This window comes from Phascolarctos cinereus, unplaced genomic scaffold (assembly GCF_003287225.1).
Source record: "Phascolarctos cinereus isolate Bilbo 61053 unplaced genomic scaffold, phaCin_HiC Scaffold_4;HRSCAF=312, whole genome shotgun sequence".
In the NCBI taxonomy this organism is placed as follows: domain Eukaryota; kingdom Metazoa; phylum Chordata; class Mammalia; order Diprotodontia; family Phascolarctidae; genus Phascolarctos; species Phascolarctos cinereus.
In genome coordinates, this window is record NW_027555847.1 from 330,589,785 (window position 1) to 330,611,940 (window position 22,156).

A 22,156-nucleotide genomic window follows, 5' to 3' on the forward strand; every position below is an offset into this window, starting at 1 on the left:
ACATTCCTAAAAGCAAAGACTTGACCACGGCATACCAAGGCTCAAGAAGCTTCAGTGGTTCCGTCTGGCCTCTAGGAGATAATCCAAATTCCTCTGTTTGCCTTTTCTAGACCTTCGCAATCTCGAAGGGTTACCGAATACTGACTTCCTTCATAGACTCTGTTCGAGCCAAATTGGTTTCCGTTACTCATTCTCAATTCACAACATTCCATCTCTAGTTCCCTTGTAAAATCTCTCCCTTTTGTCACAAAACTATTCCCTCCTTACCACACCTCACAGGAACCTCAGTTTCTTTCAAAGTTCAGCCTGTGTCACCTCCTATTAGAAAACTGCCCTGATCCAGAAAGAATGTCAGCTCCTTGAGAATAGGAATTATTTCATTTTTGTCTTTGTATCCTCAGCACCTAGCAGACCCTTAATAAATGCTTGTTGACTGACTGATTTATTTCCCACAGGTATCAATGGCCTCTACTGAGAAATGAATTTCTATATACTTTTATTTATTTTTCGACATTGAGTTGTCTCCTTAATATGAAGCAAGTTCTTTGATAAATGAGGGCTATGTAATATTGGTATTTGCATCCCTAGCACTTAGCACAGCACCTAACACATGTTAGATGCTTAATAAATGCTTGTAAAATAATAAATACTGCTTTATTGAATACACACACATAGCACTAGTTCACAAGAGAGTCTTAACCATTAAGTAAAATAAAGGAATAACTCACTTTACCCCATGAATACGTTCTTAAACCTGTGTACAAGTATAATTACATATTAAAAGCCATAGAAAATTTTGCCATTTAAAGGGAAACTGTGGTGAAGCCTTTAACAATTTTTAAAATTAAATTCTAACAATATTCAACTTTTTTTTAAATATTAGGTTAGTGTAGAAAAGGATATTTTAAAGTTAATGAAATTTTCTTTGGATACCCCATGTCACAACTCATCAATTAGATAAGAATGAATTTACAATGGGGTTACACCTATGTTAAAGGAGAATTGTATAAAAAAAATATTAAAATAGTTTTAAAAGTTTTTCTCTCATACATAAAGTGAATAAAGCAATAAAGAAATATTAATAAAAACAAAGATGCTTACGCATACTTACCACTAAATCTTGGTCTTGTAGCAAACTACAAATTGCCTCATATAACATGGGTCTCAAGTCAGACTTGAATTTCACAGAAACCCACTGTCCAATTAGCCAAATTACCCTGCGTCGCAATGGTTTATACCTAAAAGATGGGGCCAACAGTTTTAGTTAAGAGAAATCATCATGGTATTTTTAAAAAGTTTTGTTAATATATTTTGGTTTTATATTATGAATGTTTACAGATTACTATCAGTTTGTGAGAGCCCTCTTATAACAAAATAAAACAGTTAAGTAAAACTGATAATACAGTGACCTCATCTGAAAGTACATACAACATTAACATTTCACATCCATGGTACCACTACCAAAACCACTATTTTCTTTCCTTCTCACTCCCAACTTTATTGGGAAAAAAAATTTCTTATAACAAACAAGCAGAATCAAACAAAACAAATTCCATCAGTGGCTATATACAAAAATAGAGTCCATGCCAGAGGTATCACATGCCACCAGGCACACTAATGAAGGAGCTATTACTATTCTTGTTTTTAAAGTAAGACAGCAAATTTTAATAAAATGAAAACTAGACTATGAGTCAAGGGACCTGGGTTCTGTTCTTTTTCCAATCACTTATTAGTGGTATGACCAGAGGCAAATAATTTTACCAGTCTGGGCCTTAGTTTCCCTAGCTGCAGGCTATATCCCTTAGAGGTTTGTTTCACTTCTAATATTTTATGTTTTACTGATTCTTACATGATATCAATTAATTTATAAAATTTGGATTTTTAAAAATTATTTGTTGCACTAGAATAAGGCTGCATGCTATGTTTAGTCAAAAGAGTCACAAACTTGGAAACACCGGACCTGAATTCAGGTACTCTCTATGTCCCTTACTAGCTCTGTAACCTTGAATAATTCACCTAACAGCTCTTCATTTTTCTTCAGATGCAAAAAAAGAACAAGAAAACCTAACTTAGAGGAAAATATTTGATGAAAATGAAAGCTATATATAAATGTGAATTATTTATTACTGTTGTCTTACAGTGTAAATAGTGATTCCCTTTCAATAGGTATTTCCTTTCAATTTCATACCTCATTCTAAAGTTACACACACTAACTGACATGACATTTATGCATGTGTATAATTACATAAGAAAATATTTCTGAAAAAGACACTTACCGATCATGCGTTACTCTTAATTCTGGAAGCAACTGGTTTTTAAACCACTGATCAAAATCCACACTGTCAAATAACTCATAAGCAGCCAATCCAACTGCATTATAGACTGTGAAGAAGAAAATCAGGAATTTCAATTCTGTACTTTAGCAAAGCTTAATTTATTGATTACAATTATCAAGTAAGATTTCCCCACTGGAAAACTTTCTTATAAGGAATAGCCAATGGAATTTAAGTAGGGGAAAAACAAAATTTTAGAAGGTACTTATTACCCATATATTAATCAACTAATTAACTGTTTCTCTTACATAAGAGAATACTGCATAAATTTGTCTCCAATTTTTAAAGAATGAAAATTAAATATTACTAATGTATAATTACTCTCAAAAAATAAAAAAATTATTTTAACAAATTAAAAATCAGACACATAATTTCATTATAGATACTTTTAAAAAAATTTATCCAAGTTTCTTTAATACCTTGAAAGAAGGGAAAGAAAACAACTTTTTCTCATGTCAACACTTCAGTTACCTTATTGAAAGAATAAAAAGCAGTAAATGTTACAAGTTTAACATACCAGCATCTTTGATCAGTATTCCATTGGTATTTTCCACATTGGTTGGCCCTAAAATAAATATGAAAAGGCAAATAAATTAGCTACTTTAACAAAATAATTTCAATTTGAATGAATTGATACAATACTGGGCATCCTTACACATCCAAATATAGCTCAGAGTTTGATACATAAAGAGAGATAAATAGATTCTATTGATCTTTACTATGAGAAGATTAAGACTGATTCTGTATCATTTTCCTATTGATTCTACTTGCAATTAATTGCTTTTGTCTTGTAACTGCTTAGGTCATTGTTCTGTCTCTGAACTTAGTTCAGAATTCAGTTGGCCTGTAATAAGTTAAGTTAAAAAATCCAGTTCTCTTGCTAATCATTGATCTATTCTTGCCTCAAGGAATTTAGCTAACCTTACGGGATCCATGTGAACACACAGATAGAGGGTCTAGTATCTTTACAACACTAAGCCATCCTTCAAGAATGTCTGGTTTGCTATATAAAAAGTCTGGGCCACTATCTTGTGCCTAGACTCAAACAAAGAGCACTTCTTAGTCTCAGGAGAGAAGGAAGGGTCATTGTTAGCCCCCATTACCAAACTTCTCACCAATCATGTTATTCACTGAGCCTCAGCTCTGTAACCAATCATGTTGCCTGCAATCCTACGAGGTCATCTACCCTGTTCTGTTCTTTGTTCTTCTGTTCTGCCAAAACCTATAAAAGGGGAGCTGTCTGTCTGCTCAGGGTCTTTGGCATCAATGGAGTCAATCCAATGACCCTTTTATTGGCAGGCAGCATGCCCCTATTAATGAATGTTACCTTGCTGAGAGAATTATCTCAGTTTAAATTTTTGTTAAAATTACCTACAACAACTAATGGAGAACAGGTATGAAGAAAAATGGAAAATTCAAAAGAATACCTAGATTTTACAGAGGGGATGTAGCCTCAAGGAGAGAAAATTTCATTCCCAGATAACTGTGAGGGTTCCCCTTGTGCCCTCTTCTCTTCTCCTTCCATACTATTTCACTTGGTAATTTAATCAGCAACTACAGATTCAATTATCATCTCTGAGCAGATGATTCTCAGATCTATTTGCTAGCCCAAATCTTTTTTTCTTACCTCTAGTCTTTTACTGTATTTCACCACATAATCACAGATTTTATGCCAATTTTTTTTTTTTTGCAAAAAATGGGGTGAGAAAAGTTTCATATTATGTGAAGCTTATTTTTGTTTTTTAAATTGTGCTGGTATTACTCAAAAATTATTTCTTACTAACCTGTCTTTGGTGCAAGATTAGAATTCATGAAATACTTGAGAATATATGTTAAAATTGAATACTGACAATGCACATAGGCTGAGAATTCTAGGCCTATGGCTTGCAATGCACAAGAGATAAATGTGTATCCATATGCCATTGGTGAATACATTGCTGCTGTTTTCTTTTAAGCAGCATGAGGAACAGAATTATGCCATGTGACAATTACATGATGAAATGGTTATAAACCAGTTTTTGGACTGAAAAAACAAGGTGCAATGATTATGCGGTGGTGCTTATTATGTGGCAAAAATACGATATCCCTGCTTATTGGACATTTCTAGATGTCTCTATAACAATTAGAAATCCCGTAGATATCTTAAACTCAGTATGTCCAAAACTGAACTCATTATATTTCCCTCCCCAAGCCCTCTCCTCTTCCTAATTTCCCTATTACTAATAATCAGTCAATCAACATTTATTAAGTTCCTTCTATATTCCAGGTACTGTGCTAAGTGCTGGTGATTTAAAAAAAAAAAAGAGGAAAAACACAGTTCCTGTCCTCAAGAGCTTACAATCTAACAGGGCAGACAATATGCAAACTGTGAGAATCCCCACACCAAGACCATCCTTCTTTTTACTATTAGGAGATACCCTATTTTCCAGAACTAAGGCCCAGGAGGCAAACTGTACCCTGTGCTTGGCATAACAACAATCCTTTGTGCTCACCATCTGGATGGACTCGGCCACAGCAAAATTCCAGAATCGTTTCCACATCAGCCTCAGATAGTCCCTGAGCTCAGACAAATACCTTCAGGAACCATGTTCTGGTCATAAAGGCCTGCTATGAGTGAAACTTGTGTTGTTGCTATAATCCCTGTCACAGCTACAGCTCACTGCATAGCCACTGCTAAATGTATATGAAGGTTTGGCCTCACTAAAGAAGGTTTCCTCCTAGAGACCACACGTATGTCTAGTTTCCCTCCTCTAATGAAATAAAAAAAAAATTGTTGCTTATTTAAAAAAAAAAAGAACATACAGGTTTTATAGGGCATTTTCAAACTTACAATTGACTATAGGGATGTGATATTCTAGGACTTCACCTGAAACCAAATAACGAAGTCATACTATAAAGAACTTAAGCACCTGAGTTTTGCACTCTTCTATTCTGCTACCTGGATTACTAGGGCCAGGTTGAAAAAGCATCATAGTGATACAGTCAGTAAGTATTTATGAAGCACTTACTATGTGCCAGGTATTATGCTAATGACTGGGAACACAAAGAAAGGCAATAAAACAAAAAAGCAGCCCCCACCTACATAAGGAGCTTACATTTTAGTGAACAAAAGCCATACAGGGACAGCTAGGTGGCACAGTGGATAGAGTTCCGGCCTTAGAGTCAGGAGCACCTAAGTTCAAATCTGATCTCAGACACTTGACTCTTACTAGCTATGTGACCCTGGGCAAGTCACTTAACCCTGATGATTGCCTCACCAAAAAGGCCAAAAAAAAACTATACACAAAAAAAATACAGTATAAATAGAAATATCAGAGGAAAAAGAAGAAAAAATTAGCAGGGCAGAGAACAGATGGGAAGAAGAGGGAAAGAAAAAAGGGAAGGAGTCACAGGATACAAGAGGAAAAGGTCTCCTGTGTAAGGTGGGATTTGAGCTGGATCCTGAAGAAAGCCAGAGAAGCTAGGAAATGGCAAGGAGAGAAAGCATTCCAGACATGAGAGACAGAGTATAGGATTAGACAGACAGCAAGAAGGTCAATGCTGCTCGATCATACATTATGTAGAGGACAGCAAAATGTAAGCAGACAGTAAAGGTAGGAAGAGGCCAGGTTGTGAAGGGCTTTAAAAGTCAGGCAGTATACTCAATTCAAGCCTGAAGGTAATAGAGAGAAACTGAAATGTATGGTAGGGAGATGTAGGTGAGAAGAACATGACATAGATCATTCAGATACTTTAGGAAAATCACTTTGGCAGACGAGTGGAAGATGGATTTGAATGGGAAGAGACATAAGGCAAAGAAGCCAATTAGATGGTTATTACCAGACCTGAGGTGATGAGGATTTTCACCAGCCATGAGTAGAAAGAGGGGGACTTATATGAGAGATGCTGTGAAGGTAGAAATCACAAGACATGGAAACAGTATGTGACATATAGAAAATCACATACAGTGCTTGCTCATATCTTTCCTGGAATGGTGTAAAACAGATAAATAGGGTTATTTCTGCAATCAATAGAGAATGGACTACTAGTTCCAAAGCAAAATGGGAATAAATAAAAGATGAACTAGGCAACATTTGGAAAGTGGAAAAACTATTCATTAGTTTGCACACACAAATAGAATCATCTAAGAAACCTTTCCAGAAACATCTCATATGAAGAAATGCTTATTGTGACATACATTACTCCTTAGTAGTCTGTCAGAAAAAAGCCCACCTATAATGGAATATCAAAAAGCTGAAAATTTCAAATATTCAACATTAAAAAATGATAAAAAAAAGTACACTGAAATGAAAAATAGTTTTGTTGTGATAAGCACACATAGAAGGGATAGTGACTTGAGCTTAGAAAAAGGAAAATAAGAATTTGATACTTTCATCAGCAGAGATTTGCCAACTAGGCGATATGACTAACCTGTGGACATAGTATTAGCTTTATTTGGTGGAGAGGGATTAAAAAGCGGGCTAAGAAAGCCCAACAAAAACTATCCCTTCAACTCATGCAGTTCCCTCCATCTTGATTCATATTACCAAACAACCTTCAGCTCTAAATATTACTTTCAAAGTGTATTCTTTTATTGAGTATCATAAATAAGTTTTCCTAGGTCCTAACCATGCTGAACATCAATATGCCTGGACTATGAAACCTGAGAAATTAACATTTGAAAATGTGATAAGAAGGGGCAGCTAGGTGCCGCAGTGGATAAAGCACCGGCCCTGGAGTCAGGAGGACTTTAGTTCAAATCCAGCTTCAGACACATCATACTCACTAGGTGTGTGACCCTGGACAAGTCACTTAACTCCCACTGCCTCACCAAAGAAAAAAGAAAGAAAATGTGACAAGCCTATCAATACCACAAATGAAATAGTAAGCTAGTCTCAAGTCTCAAAGAAATTCCCTAATGAACTATAAACTCTACATAAAGGATAAACTGAAACAGTGTGGGATGTGAAGGAAGCTGAAATAATTAAAACAGTAATTTAGCAAAATAATTCATCTAATCTGACAGCAAGATTAGGCCTCAATGATTTTCCTGTGGATAAACAAGAGTTGACTATGCATAAGTTTAGTTCATGAAACACACCGCATATACTAAATGTTTAAAAAACAAAAAAGGAAACTTTAAGAACGCACATTTCATATTTGAAAAATATTTGAAAATATCAAAAGGTAGAAATGCGGCAGTGAGGAGAAAAGGAAATGACATGTCAAGAGACACAGGTGACAGCAAATACAAGGAGGGGAAAAAGCAAGGTGATTTCAGCAAACAGTGAGATGTCTAGTCACCCAAATATATGATTTTTAGCAAAGGTAGAAAACCTTACAGAAACTTACTAACGACATTCATTAAGCCATATAACATTCATAGGAAAATATGGTAAAAATTTCAAAGATCTGGTACTGATGGGAGAAAAGACTACGCTAAAAAAAGGGAAATGAACAGTTCTTGGGAAAAGAAACTGGGAAAACCACAGGAAAATAAGAAAAAGGCAAAAACGAAATAAGCAAAGATGTCAGAGAAGGGGAAGAAGGAGAAGTGAATACTAAAGCTGAATGAATAACAAGAGAAAAAGCAGATTCTCTACAGTATCCTGGCTACTTACTCAAAAAAGCTATAATGAACAAGTGGCCAGATTTCCTACTACCAAACATCTCCTTGTAGAAAAAAATCAGTTTTTCACTTATAATATTTAAACATGCCATACTCCATATTGAAAAATATTTTTGCATTGTAATGTTATAAAGTGTTTTAGCTAAGAGGCAACTTTGTAAACAACCAGCCATAATAAAAGTAACTATGGGTTGGCATGATGCTATTTAACAATTCAAAAAGCAATACACACTAGTGGGGAGAGGAGCACACAAGCAAAGTAACCTGTCTCTAACAGACAATTCCTATACACTGTTCCCCACCCTCAACAACCACTTGAAACCAGAGGTATTTACCTAGAGGCAAAAGCACTCACTTTTTTGTACCTGCCCCTCAGAAGCCATAGTGTGACTAACAATTTTCACCACACACTTTTAGTAAAAAAGTACCCTCTTTATTAGGATCGTGTGGAAGAAAAGAAATAACAAATATTAAATTCCATTCATTTTATATCAGTAAGTCTTAAAAAATTAAAAGTAAATAAAAAAACTGCTTTCAACACAGAAATTAGAATGGCCCTAATGCAATGGATTAATATGAACTGAAAATGTAAAATAATATAAAAATCTTACCTTGCAGTGTCTGAACCATTTCTAAAAGAATAGGTGTAAGAGTCTGATTATATTCATGGAATATATCTATAAACAGCACTTCTGTGCAAGGCTGGAAGAGGAAAAAAGACAGATAATTTGTAATAAAAATTCTCTGAAAGTTAACAATCATAAAACCATATTGGTAAATAGATATCTAAAGCAACTGACATCTATATTTTTTAAAAGTGTCTGAAAATTATTTAATACTTGGTTGGCAAAATCAAATTATTTATACAAAGACAAACTTGAAATATGAGAATTATCTTATAATAATCATATGCAGCAATAAACATTTACATTTTTAAAGTAAATGTTTGAAAATTATTTTAATACTTGGTTTGCAATATCAAATTATTTTTGTAAAGACAAACTTTGAAATGTGAGAGAATTATAGCAGCAATTAAATGGCTTATAAATCATATGTATTTCACTATACTTATATTACTACAAAATGTGATTAAAAGCCATGAGTTAAACCATACAAAAAATTATTTTGCTATTTTGCCAAATTATTCTTCAAACATTATAGATTCCATGGATATGACTCAAGTCATTTTAATTTGAAGCTTCAATATCATAAATTACTAATACAGAGCAAAGGATAAACAACATTTTTAAACTTAAAATCAGAGAATAACAGAAACACTAATGATTCATCATACTGTTTTAAGATTTATGAAAGCACTTTTCTCACAATAATTTTGTTATACAAGTAGTATCAGTATTATCGTACACAATTTGAAAAATGAAAACATTGAAGCTCAAAAGCCAAAGTTATTTATTTCTCCAGGTCAGACTCCTAGTAAGTAACAGGGCCAGAATACAAATTCCAATTCTCTACTGAGTCCAAGATTGACTTTCTTTTCCCTAAACTACACATCTACTTAGGATGAGTAATAAAAGCAAAAATTATTCCAAAACTATGTGGCCTATTCCTCTCCGAATTTAACCTAAACAGTTCTCAAAAAGTATTGAAAGTGGTTTTGAGCATTTCTCCCATACATGACATTGTGACATGGATAAGTAAGAGAAATCTTAAGAGTTAATACTTAAAAGGGAATTTGTTTCTTATAAAACATACAAGATAAGTCAGTTTAAAGAATTGCAGAATCCAAGATTCGGATACAGATTTCAGACATCTACATCCAACTTCTACTTGAATCTGAGGTAGTACATTTCATTTTTCAACAATTCTAATTGTTAAGAAGATTTCCCTTAGATAAATTCTACATCTGCCACTCTGCTAATCTCCCATTCCTTCTCCTAATCCTACTTTCCCTGATCAAGAAAAATGTAATCCCTCTTGCATATGAGAGACTTTCAAACGTAAGTAATCCATACAACTTTGTGACATCTGCAAATATGACAAGTATGCAAAACTAACCTACCTTAAATTATTTTTAAAAGTTGAATATTACCTTCCAGTAAAATTATATTCCAGTAACATTTTTCTCACTTTTTTTACTTAAAACATTAAGAGAACTATATACATGTAAATCCAAAAGTACTTCATTAACACATTTTTAAGTAGAATGACTAAAGAACAGAAAAAAAAGTTATACAAAAAATGTTCACATGACAAGTATCACAAAATGCACTATTGTCAACAGTAACATTTCCACCGCAGAAAATGCACGTTCTATATTCTTCCTTCTCAATCACTGAATAAATAGATTACTGCTAAAAAACACACTGATGCATGGTAAAAAGAATGAATTAATCACAGGCAACTTCTTATATTTTAATCTAATAGGTAAATGGAAATTATAATACATGTTCAAAAGAAAGTTTTCTATTTGCACAGTGGGCAATTATCTAATGAATGAAATTATAAAAGACTGGAAAACTCTGGATTTGGGCTAGCTAGCAAAATCATTTATAACTTGGAATAAATAAGGACTTCACTCCAAAAATGCATTTGTGCTATTAAAACAAGTTGTTTATCTTTCACTGGTGGTTCAAATTAATTCAAGAAATAATTTAATTATTAGGTGAGGTGCATACTAAGTATAAACCAAGAGCACATTCTGTGCCTATGAGGAACTTGTAGGCTGGTAACAAGACCTGAACACAAATAACTATAACACAAAGTGTTTCTAGATTTCAATTTCATTATTTCCTATCAAAACCTAGAAAATCAATAGCATTTTTCTATTAATTATTTCATCACTTACCCTTAAACTATATTTCCAAGAGTCTCCTCCTGTCTCTTCCACAGCTGTAATAAAATAAGATATTGCACATGATTTTGTCCAGTTATAGCAAAAATTATATTAGTGATATATTGAAAAAGTAAGCACTTTATAGTACTTTCCTTAAATATACAAATACTAAAATTCATTTATAATATGTTGAATGTTAGACCTACATATTATAATAGTTAACAATAGCCATGGTTCTTTGAGAGAAAAACACAAAACTCATGATATTCACACTAACAGCAACTTGGTGTTAGTTTTACAATGCTGGGAATCACCAAATTTTTATCAATATAGCTAGGACACCTTAGAGCACAAAAAGAATTAGTTCATTCTTTCCTACAATTCCAATTTACTGAATTTATATTCACTACTCAAAATGATCCAGTAGTTTGAAGAAATCATAAACTTGCTTTCTGATATTAAGATATTCCCTTTGCAACAGGTAAAATCTTTTTCATCAAAAAAAGTTTATTTATTCAATACAAAGGGCAAAATATGATGCCTCAGCAAATTCTTTTATAAGGCAAGAGAGGATAGATTGCTTTAGAAATTATGGTGCATATTTGTACATGAACACACAAGTAACCTGTGATTTGATCAACTCCAGGAATATTCTTCCCTTACAAAAATGGAGAGGTGGAGAAGATAGCAAGCAGCCTACAGGACATAAAGGTCAAGTAACTTGCCCAGCATCACACAACTTCAAAGTGTCCAAAGGAGGACTTTCACTCCAAGCCCATCATTCTATCTGTCATCTCACATTGCCTTTACAATGTATTTTCAAATGTTAGGAAAACAAATTATCTACTTTCCCTATCAAATATAGAAGCTCCCTGATTATGAACTCTGAAACAAATGTAAAAAGAACTTTTAAAAATCTTCAATCTCCAATTATTTCAAGGTGAACCTTAAATACATCAAAAACATTATGCCCTATGTAATTAGAACAGCTTAACACTAGGTGTGATACTTATTAACTCTTAAAACTCTTGGATCACTTTCAAACGTGATATTGTGTACAGTAGCTTAAAAATTCTCCTTATAAATGTATTTTGCTTCCATGACCAGTAAACCATATTCAGTAAAAATAACTTCCCAAATTAAAGAAAAAAGTAAGTAAATCCTAAAGTACTGATCTGATAAAACTATACTGCTAGTAAAAAGAATACCAGCCAATCCAATCTGGCTTTTGGTCCTTAAATAACTTCACCAGTCTGATGACATATCTGTGATCAAAAAATCTAAGTCCTTCAGTTTTTCTGTTCTAAAACTAGATAATAAGTAGTGATAAGAATTAATAATCTTAAAAACAAGTATCAGATGAAAGATGCTATAAAAAGACAACACATTATAATCCTCCAACAAAAAAATATATGTACATCATTGAAGGAAAAACACCAATATTAAATCTTACTAAAGCCTTCAGGATCTTCTTCCCACATTGTCAGCTCTTCTTCTGTTAGTAGAAAATAATGAGTAACTAATCTTCTACATATCTCTGTCAAGGTTGGGTATGTGAAGAAAGACATCTTAATCTTATGTGCTTCAAGAGTTTCAGGACTGCTGTCTGAAATAAATAAAACTGAATTTAAAACATTGTCAGACATTGTAATAAAACTAGATTCAAGTGTGGAACACAGCATATAACGAAAGACTTTTTCAATATGTTGGTTAGTTTTGCCTGTTTTCTTTCCATCTATTTTATTCTCTATTAGAAGAGAAGGCTCTCAGAGAAGGAGAAAAGGATATAATTCCTTGGGAAATGAAAGTGATATAAAAACAAAAGATAATAAAAATTTATTTTTAAAAAAGAGTCAATTGCTTGTGATGTTTTGTAAATGACATAATATTGTGGGGGGAGGGGGAAGTTTATCCTGTATTTTTAAAATTGAAAACTAATTTTCAGAGACATAAGCATTCATATAATAAGCAACAACTTAGTGATCATAATAACAACTTTTTAAAAACTAAAAATGAAAATCTCATCACATTTAATAAACTCTGATCTAGCCAGATCAAAGGAATGTGTCAAACTTAATAACTGCAAAGAGATATTAGCTCCCTGTTTTACTGGGAACGCTAGAGAACACAGATTTTTTTTAATCATCTCTGTAGTACTGAATCTTTTTTTAAAAAAAATCCTAGGCTTCCAAGGGATCCTTCAGCATAATACCCAAAGATTAACAAATAACCCTACAAGAAAGCTGCCTTACTGAACAATTTATATTATTTTAAATAACTGCAATATATATATATATATATATATACATAGATATATATATATATACATAGATATACATAGATATATATATATAGATATATATATTCTAAATCACAATTCTGAAGTTCCTACAGAATATTAAGACTGTTAAAAGAATAAAGTTTCAAATGAAATTTAAATGCATCTTCCTACTGGTTTCATGATGAAATAAAAACAAATAACAAATTAAATAGAGAAACTAATTAAGTTTTTACCTTCAACATTTTTTGATGGCTTATAAGCATAATTTTTGACAATCATCTTAATTAAATTCATGCACTGAACGATGAATCGCTCAAATGTGATTCCTTCACCCATTTCTGTAAAAACATAGCTTACTGCAAACTCCAGTGATCGTTGAATAAGAGGAGTAAAAGAAAAGGGATGTTGGTCCAAAAAGTCTAAAAGCTTCCAAAACAAATTAAAACAAGATTAATAGTGTTTCAAAATTCAAAAAGAAACAATTATTCCAATATCATGTACTATACAGTAAACCTTGATTTTAAAAAAAATGTGTGCCTGTAAAAGTGAATAACATAAATTTTTGTTTAATGACCTGGTTCTTGCTAGGTCTTCGTTACTGGTCATGCTAAGGAACCATGTCATAAGGGACACAGAATAAAACCATAAAGACCTTCGAGCACTGTCAGTACTCTATCATCAATCTTTATAGTGAATTCTGCAAAAATGGTCAATTATATCAACAAGTTCTAGCATGAAAAAAATACTTAAAATTCATAAAGTTGACAATTGTGAATTTCACCTAAACAAAAATAATAAATAAAAAGACAAAACATATAGTATATTGAAATTGTAGTTACTTAAATCCCAGCTCTAATCCTCTGAGCATAACCAAAAAAGGAACATTATCAAGAAAAACATTTTTATTGTATTATGTTAAAGGCATTGCATCCACATTCAATCTTGTATATTTCTTTGTTTCTATACTAACGAATATGCATAGTCTGTACAAGGAAAAGTCAGAATTTAAATAAAAGGGTTTCATGAACAGACTTTCTTAAATGCTCTTTTAAAAAAACAACTTATTTTTTAATTTTCATCCAATCAGGGAATTCTCCTCTCCTAAAACAAAGTCCATAATGAGGTATATGTCATGACCCACATCTCTGTCTTACACAATAATATTTAATTTTGCAATCTGAGACATTTAATAGTCTCTTTCTTGTATTACTAACCAGTCTTTAAGACCCCTTCTAATTCCGATAGTCATGAATCCATGAATGAAGCTAAATGAATGTAATCACAATTTAATGTTAATAATATAAGTATAGTTTTTATTAGCTGTTCTCTCTTCCCAAACTATAAAACTAACAGCTACTACTGAACTTTTAAAGAAAGATGGAGAAAAGGCTACAAGTAGCTTCAAGATTTATAACCTAAACGCAGGGACTCTTCTAGGAGAGCTGTATACCCAAAAGTTCACCCCCCCCCCGGTTTTAGTGACTTACTGTGACCACCCTTGTCCACAAAATTCTTCTTGTTCCACACAGGCCTTCCCTGCACCACCATCACTCAAACAACCTCCCCTCTTCTGAAGTTCACATCGTTAAACTGTTCACACTGTACAACTCCTGTGATGGCTGTTGTGTACAGACAGCCAGGTCATTTTCCACCCTTTTTCAATCTCCCATCTCTGTGCCTTTGCCCTGGCCTTCTCTAATGCCTGGAATGCACTTTCTCCTTAGCTTCACCTCCTAGTATCCCTCTCTTCCTTCAAGACACAGTTCAAATACCATTTTCTCCATGAAGCCTTTCCAGATTCCTCCCCTCCTACGCCCCACTGCTAATGTCTTCCCTCCTTAACCACCTTGACTGAACTACCTTTTATTTATTTTGTATTTACTCTGCACACATTCACATGTTGTCTCCCCCAATAGAACATAAACCCTTTGAGAGTAGGGACTGTTTCACCTTTTTTCCATTTTATCCCCAGCACTCAAAACAGTACAGAGCAGGCACTTAATATTTTGCTTGATGGACTGTTTTCAAAGCCCTTACTTCCCCAACCACCACCACCAGCAAAAGTGCAAGAAATGTTTATACTGTGCCCCTTCTGTCTGTCCCTCCCTTTGTCCCCAACTCCTTTTTCTCTCTCCCTCCTTCCTCCTACCCCAAACTGCTAACTAAATGTAAATAAAGATCTGCTGATCAAAATGAAATGAAGTCTTTCTGAGCACGCTGGCTCACGGGTAATATTACACTGCATACTGTATCTGCTTCATTACCTCATGAGTATCAACCACATTTTCTTTTATCTTTGGTTTTTTAGCTATCACTAGTAGGTTGGGCCAAACATTGAGTCAATTTATCTAGTGAACATTGACTTTCCATTTCAATGCAAAATCAGGCAAATTCTACTCCAACCTGACATACTACACACAGCAATATAAAATTATAAAAATTCCTAATTTTTAATCCATAGTACTCAATAAATATTTACTAAGCACCTACTATGTGCTAGGCACTGTGCTAGGTGCTGAGGATACAAAAAGGGCAAAGTATCTGCTCTCAGAGATCTCACAATCTAATAAGGGAGACAAAAAGCAAATAAATATGCACAAATTATATACAGGATAAGTAGGGCATAATTAAAAGAGGGAAGGAACTAGAATTAAGATGAATTAGGAAAGGCTTCCTGTAGAATATGGAATTTTAGTTGGGGCTTAAAGGAAGCCAGGGAAGCCAGTAGGCAGCGATAAGGAGAAAAAGGATTCCAGGTATGAAGGATAACCAGAGAAAATGTCCAGAGTTGAGAGATCTTGTTTGTGGAACAGCAAGGAGGCCAGTGTCACTGGATTGAAGAGTACATGACAGGAAGTAAGCTACAAAAAGACTGGAAAGGTAGGAGGGGGCTAGGTTAGGAAGGCCTTTAAATGTCAAGCAGAGGATTTTTTATTTAATTCAGGAGGTGATAAGGACCCAGTGGAGTTTACCAGTAAACTGGAGTTTATGGGGTGACATGGTTAGACCTGTGCTTTAGGAAAATCACTTTAGTGAATGAATGGAGGATGGCAGGCAGCTCCACTAATGCGCTATTGCAATAGTCCAGGAGTAAAGTGATGAGGGCCTGCAAGAGAACTGTGGCAGTGTCGGAGGAGAGAAGGGGGCATATGAGAGATGTTGGAAAGGTAAAATTGACAGGCTCTGGCAACATATTTGGGGAGGGAGGGTAAGAATGGGAGGGAAGAAATGGGGAAGAGTTAAGGATGATGTCTAGGAGAATGGTGTTATCCTCAGCAGTAACAGGGAAAGTAAAAGGAGAGAAGGTCTAATGGTAAAGATGAGCTTTGTTTTGGACATAATGAGTTTAAAATGTCTACTGGACAGCCAGTTTAAGATGTCCAAAAAAACAAAGTAGTTGGAAATGCAAGATTGGAGGTCAGCAGAGAGATCAGCAGAGGACAGATTTTAGAGTCATCAGCATAGAGACAGTAATTAAATCCATGGAAGCTGATGAGATCACCAAGAGGAGGAGTACAGAAGGAGAAACAAGGGCCCAGGAGAGAATCTTATCAGACACCTACAGATAGAGGACAAGATTTGAAAGAGGATCCAGCAAAGGAGGCAGTAGGGGAGAGTGGTGTCCTGAAAACCCACAGAGAAGAGAGTGTCAAGGAGAAGTTAATCAACAATGTCAAAAGCTGCAGAGAAGTCAAGAAGAATGAAAATTGAGAAAAGGCCATTAGACTTTGTATTTAAGAGATCAGTGACTTTGGGGAGAGAAGTTTCATTGGAATGATGAGGTTGGAAGCTGGATTGTAAGGGGTAAAGAAGACAGTGAGAGAAGAGCAATTAGCGGCAGCTATCATAGATGTCCTTTTCAAGAAGTTCAGTGACAAAAGACAGAAGAGATACAGCAGGGAGGGAAGGATCAAGAGAAGGTTTTTTTGACAGTGGACATGTTTATTGGCAGTAGGCAAAAAGAAAACAGACAGGAAGACTGAAAATAAGTGATAGGTTGGAGATAATAGAGGGGGCAATATGCTGAAGAAGGAATAGAAATGGAATAAGGAAAGGAATAAGGAAAGGAATAAGGCCACCTCTTCATTTGAGACATGGGGAAAGAAGAAGACAGTGGCAGGAAGAAGCTGAAAGATAGGAAATGAGAAGAGGGAGGAAAGAGGGAGCTGTCAACAAATGGCCCCATGTTTGTTTGTTTTTTTAGTAAAATATGAAGCAAGGTTTTCAGTTGAGAGTGTCAGTAGAAGGGGAATTATGGGAGGTTTGAAGAGGGATAAAAAGGTTCGAAAGACCCACTGTGGAAAGTAGATTAATGAGTTGATTAGAAAGGGTTGATAGGAAACTTGGAAAGTCGATTGGAAAAGGACTGCCTAGCAGCAGTGAAGGCAAAGGTGATGGTAATATAAATTTGTACTGGATCCAGTCAGAATGGTTACACGATTTTCTCCATATTCCTTCAACAGCACACGTACAAGAGCAAAGGTGGTAAATGATGGGAGTGAGCCAAAGCTGAGGCTTGGCTGGGCATAATCAGCAAAATGATAAAGGGGCTAAGGATTTAAGAGAGGACAGTGTAGAACTGAAGTTCAACAATGTATCAAGATGTGGAAAAGAGGAGAGTGACTAGCATAAGGGAAATTGTCTGGGAGAGAACTGAGGAGTCTAGGGATTGGAGGTCATGGTAAGGATGAAGAGCAGAGTGATAGAAGATAAAGAGAGAGGTGAAAAGTCATGAGATTATGGCTGGATAAGGGGATTTCAAAATTCTTGAACATAAAGGTGGTACATTCGTGGGTGATGGCAAGATCAAAGGTATGACCATCTTTGTGTCTGAGGCAGAGTGGAGAAGTAGCTCCTGAGAAGTAAGTAGGTTGAGAAACAGCATAATGAAGGAGTTAAGGGACAGCCAATATGTATGTTAAATTCTCCAAGTAAGAGGGCAGGAGCTGGGGAAGCAAGAAAAATTGATAGCCCTTGACTGAACTTATTGAGGAAAGAAGGTGATGACCTGAAGGTCTGAAGACAACAGTTACCAGGATTGTGACTGGGTAGTAAACAGGAATAGCATGAACCTCAAAGAATGAGATTTTGCTGAGCAATGGAGTTAGGGAAAGAACCTGGAAGCGGCAATTGGGAGCAAGGAATATTCCAACTCCCCTGCCTCGACCAGGGAGTGAAGGTACAGCTAGCACGGGAAAGGATGTCCAAGGAAGCTGTGTTATCAGGAGGAAAGCCATGTTTCAATAATAGTTAGTAGACAGAAGGAATGGGAAAGGAAAAGATTTAAGATGAATGGAAGTTAATATTGCTTAGGCATTCCAGAGGGCACAGTGAAAGGGGTGGGTGGAGCTTGGTTGGAACTTTGGGGTGGGAGGTTGAGGAGGATGGAAATAAGAAATTGGGTGGTAGGGGTTGAAGAGGGGGGTTTGGATGATGAGCTACAAAGGTTTGGTTTCACTGGAATGTGTAGAGTATGACCAGGTGTGAGAATATTCATCATTAGGTAGAAGGCACTACTCCTCTTCCTAAAAGAGGTTGTAAACAAAGCTGGAACAAGTGGAACATAAGATAGAAGGCAGATAATCCTGTTTCACTATCCCTCTTATTGATAAAACACAAAACTCTATTCCTTTTAGACATTCCTATTAATACTCTAAACATGTTGAAATTTCATCCTAAAAAGGAAATATTTTATTTATCAAAATGTTAATTTTCTATCTATATTATTCAAATGTAAATACTATGTGCAAATTTACTTAAAGTATATTGTGTTTTTCAGAATCAAATGCCATTAGATAACTTTTCCCCTCCACAAGTCAACTTACCACTTTAGTAAAAAGAATGATGGTCTTTTCCAGTCTGTCTCTACATACATTATCTGTGCCTATACTTCTACCTATTAAAAGATAATTGAAAATTCAGTATGTAGTGTCATATTCTCTAAAAACGTTGCTTTTTTTTTTGACAGAATACTTACTTCAAGAGTAACACTGTCATGCATATTTATTTAGGGTTTAGACAAGAAGGAACTCTTTAGTGTCCAAATAGATGAACCACATGAACTGAAGTAAAAAATAGTAATATTAAACCTTATTATATTGTCAGAGTTGTAACAATGACAATATATAAAAACAAAATTATTAGTAGAAGACACATGGAGACTAAATCCACATTAGAGAAAAAAGTAGTGACTTAAGACACTAAACACAAATCACATCATTTCCTAAAGATCCCCAAGTTGACCAAAGTTGAAGAGAAAGCCCAGATTGTATTTCTTGCCCATTTTATGAAATACCTTCTAGGTAATTTTTTTTTAAATTCAAGATTAAAAGTAACAGCCATTTCTCTGAGTTAATAACCACAGAAAAATCATCATTTAAAAAAACTAAACTGAAATGGGCTACTAAAAATCTGCACCAAACTCCTAATATTTGTTTGTTCAATTGAATTGATTCTGACAACAGGGTAAGGCCAAGTGATGTAGTCGAAGAATTTCACCTAGTCATGAGTCAGTCATGATAAAAAACTCCTTGAGCAACAGGCACCCAAATTATCCCTAAAAGTATATGTAGTACAAAAGAGCAAATTGAGACTGCCTTGCATAAATGTATAAAGGCAGTTATACCATGAATGGGTATATAAATGAAAATGTAGCTGTTTCACATATCTTACATACTTATCTGGGGTCTGTGGAATGTTTTTATTTTAACATATATTGATAACTGTATTTCAATTTAATTGGTTTCCTTTGTAAACTTATATATTTTACTTCATGCATTTCTAAAACATTCTGAAAAGAGTAGGATGCGTAGGCTTCACTAGACTGCCAAAGAGGTCCATGGCAGGGGAAAAAAGAAGATTAAAAACTCTTGGGCTTGATGCTGTGACAAGATGGCTTCAGACTGGTTGCACTGCTGAGTATACTCATACAGGCCAAAACCTGTGCTACTGCAGAATGATAAGGAAATTCAACTTAATCAAGTACTTGTGTTCATTTTTGTAATTATCAGCTAAAACAGCAGCAAGGCTCTCAGGTTCCTAACCTCAATAAATCCCAAGAAATCTGTCCTATTCTAGAGTAATTAAGTAAAGTGTTTAAGGAGAACTCACTGCCTATCCATCACTCTGCTGGGCACTATGATATATTTAAAAGAAAAAAAAAGATTAAGGCATGGTCCTGCCATAAAGGAGCTTCTAATCTAATCCAATAAAGAAAACAAAACCATACCCAACAGTCAAAAATAAGAAGCATAAAACTGAAATGCTGATTTGTGTGAAACAGCATCTAAGGGCTATAAGTTAGAATTCAGAGGAAAAGAAGAAATAAACCACTCGAAGAAGTTATAAGGAGAGGAGATAGGACTTAAGATGGTCCTTGAAGCACAAGTAGGATTGGATAAGCAAAAGAGAAGGCATTCAACGTTTGCTATGACAGGAATAAGAAAAATGAATATACAGAAGCATTTTTCTCAGAGTATACACTTTCAATAACAGAGATCTCATACTGACAAGTACAAGGAAATTTGGATAAATAAGTAGGTTGGGGCCACAAAGTCTTTCTAAAAAAGAGCTTAGAGTGGATATGATAGGCGTTTAAGTATCCACTCAAGGGTGCTAAGCAGGGAATAAGTGAAAAGTAGCAATACAGAAAAGGCTATGTTGGACATATTAGAAGGCAAAAGATTATAACCCAGGAGGTATAAATGCTGCAGTAATCAAGGGATGATTTAACAAGGGCCTAGCCTATGGTGGTAACAGCAGAAATAGAAAAGGGATGAATATAAAAGATATTCCTTAGGAAAGGTTTTTCTGTATCTGAGTCCTAGGAAGGCATATGGGAGGGAAAATTTAGTTACTCAGTTCCTGTGAAATATGAAAATATGATAAATCTCTCTATACATCCAAGACATGTACATATGTATATTGTGTCTGTATATATATATATATGGGGCATAGGATATAGGAACACTGCAAATTTTATTTCTATTTATGTTTGTTTGTGTATAGATATCTGTGTGTACATAAATACATACAACATGTGTGTACAGACAGTTCTCACTTTCTGTTAAGTTGGCGTTAGACAAATTCGACTTTCCAGACAGTAGGCAGCAGAATCCTCTCACAAGCTCTGGTTCTGGAAGCCTGTGACAAGGTTAGAGGCCATGCTAACAGCAGCAGCAACAGCTCTAGGCACTGAAGCTGCTCAGGCTTTGAGGTGCAGAGCCTCAGAGTGGGCAGGACTACACCAAGCTCCCTAACGAAGGGGGAGGTCTGCAGAACAGTCTACTTAAAGTAAGTCATAACTGTCTGTACCTACCTATACATATATGCATATATATAGATATACAGATATATATATTTTAGAAACCTCTAGTTAATGAGGAACATGGCAAATTCACTATGCACAGGTACCTAAACCCCTCAGGAGAACACCCCATTAGAGATAGTCCTTTAATAAGGAGAATCAAGACTACTTACTGCATTCCAAAAACTGTTTTAGATGCTCAAAAATCCCATGTAGAAAACCCTGAAGAAAAATCAAAACTTGTATTTAATACATATATACATATATATCATAATTGAAATTTTTACCCAGTAATTTACCAGAAATTCTCAATTAGAAGGAGTCCATGTCTTCAGAGGAATACAGAATAATTACTAATAATAAAGGCCCAGATATATAATATTAAACAGTGAAACCAAGAAAAATCAAATAAATATAAAATATTGTGCACAATTATAGAATTATACAGCTTTCTTCCTGCCAAAAAAAAAGTCAAATAACAAAACTATATCAGCTCAATAAATCAAATCACTGAAGTTATATAAAATATAGATCAGGTGGGGAAGTTTATTAAGTAAGCATTAAGCACAAGATTCTAACATGTATGTTACTTTTAAAAAAAATTATTTAAACATGTATTGCCCCCAAGAACCTATAATCTAATATAAAAGTTAAAGTTACTAACATTGAAAACATACACAAATTAATTTATAATAAATAAATGAACATGAAAACTGTGCAGAGTAATGAAGACATCACCATGTACTTTTATTCAAGGTGAGGCAAATACCACTCTCCTACCTAGAGCTGGATTTTTTTCTGTAACAACTGAATGAGTGGCTGAAAACTGTATGAA

The 22,156-nt window shown here is 34.6% G+C and overlaps 1 protein-coding gene across 1 annotated transcript in view; it reads right to left on the minus strand.

Moving 5' to 3' along the window:
* Positions 1–22,156, minus strand: part of IPO11 (importin 11) — a 228,607-nt gene that overhangs the window by 147,903 nt on the left and 58,548 nt on the right. Inside the window, exons 8-16 of the mRNA XM_021007229.2 lie at positions 21,495–21,543; positions 18,842–18,912; positions 13,250–13,442; positions 12,189–12,341; positions 10,748–10,791; positions 8,553–8,643; positions 2,851–2,898; positions 2,277–2,382; positions 1,112–1,238 (exon numbers count right to left, since the gene is read on the minus strand). Coding sequence (XP_020862888.1) covers positions 1,112–1,238; positions 2,277–2,382; positions 2,851–2,898; positions 8,553–8,643; positions 10,748–10,791; positions 12,189–12,341; positions 13,250–13,442; positions 18,842–18,912; positions 21,495–21,543 — 882 coding nt within the window. The remainder of the gene's footprint in view (positions 1–1,111; positions 1,239–2,276; positions 2,383–2,850; positions 2,899–8,552; positions 8,644–10,747; positions 10,792–12,188; positions 12,342–13,249; positions 13,443–18,841; positions 18,913–21,494; positions 21,544–22,156) is intronic.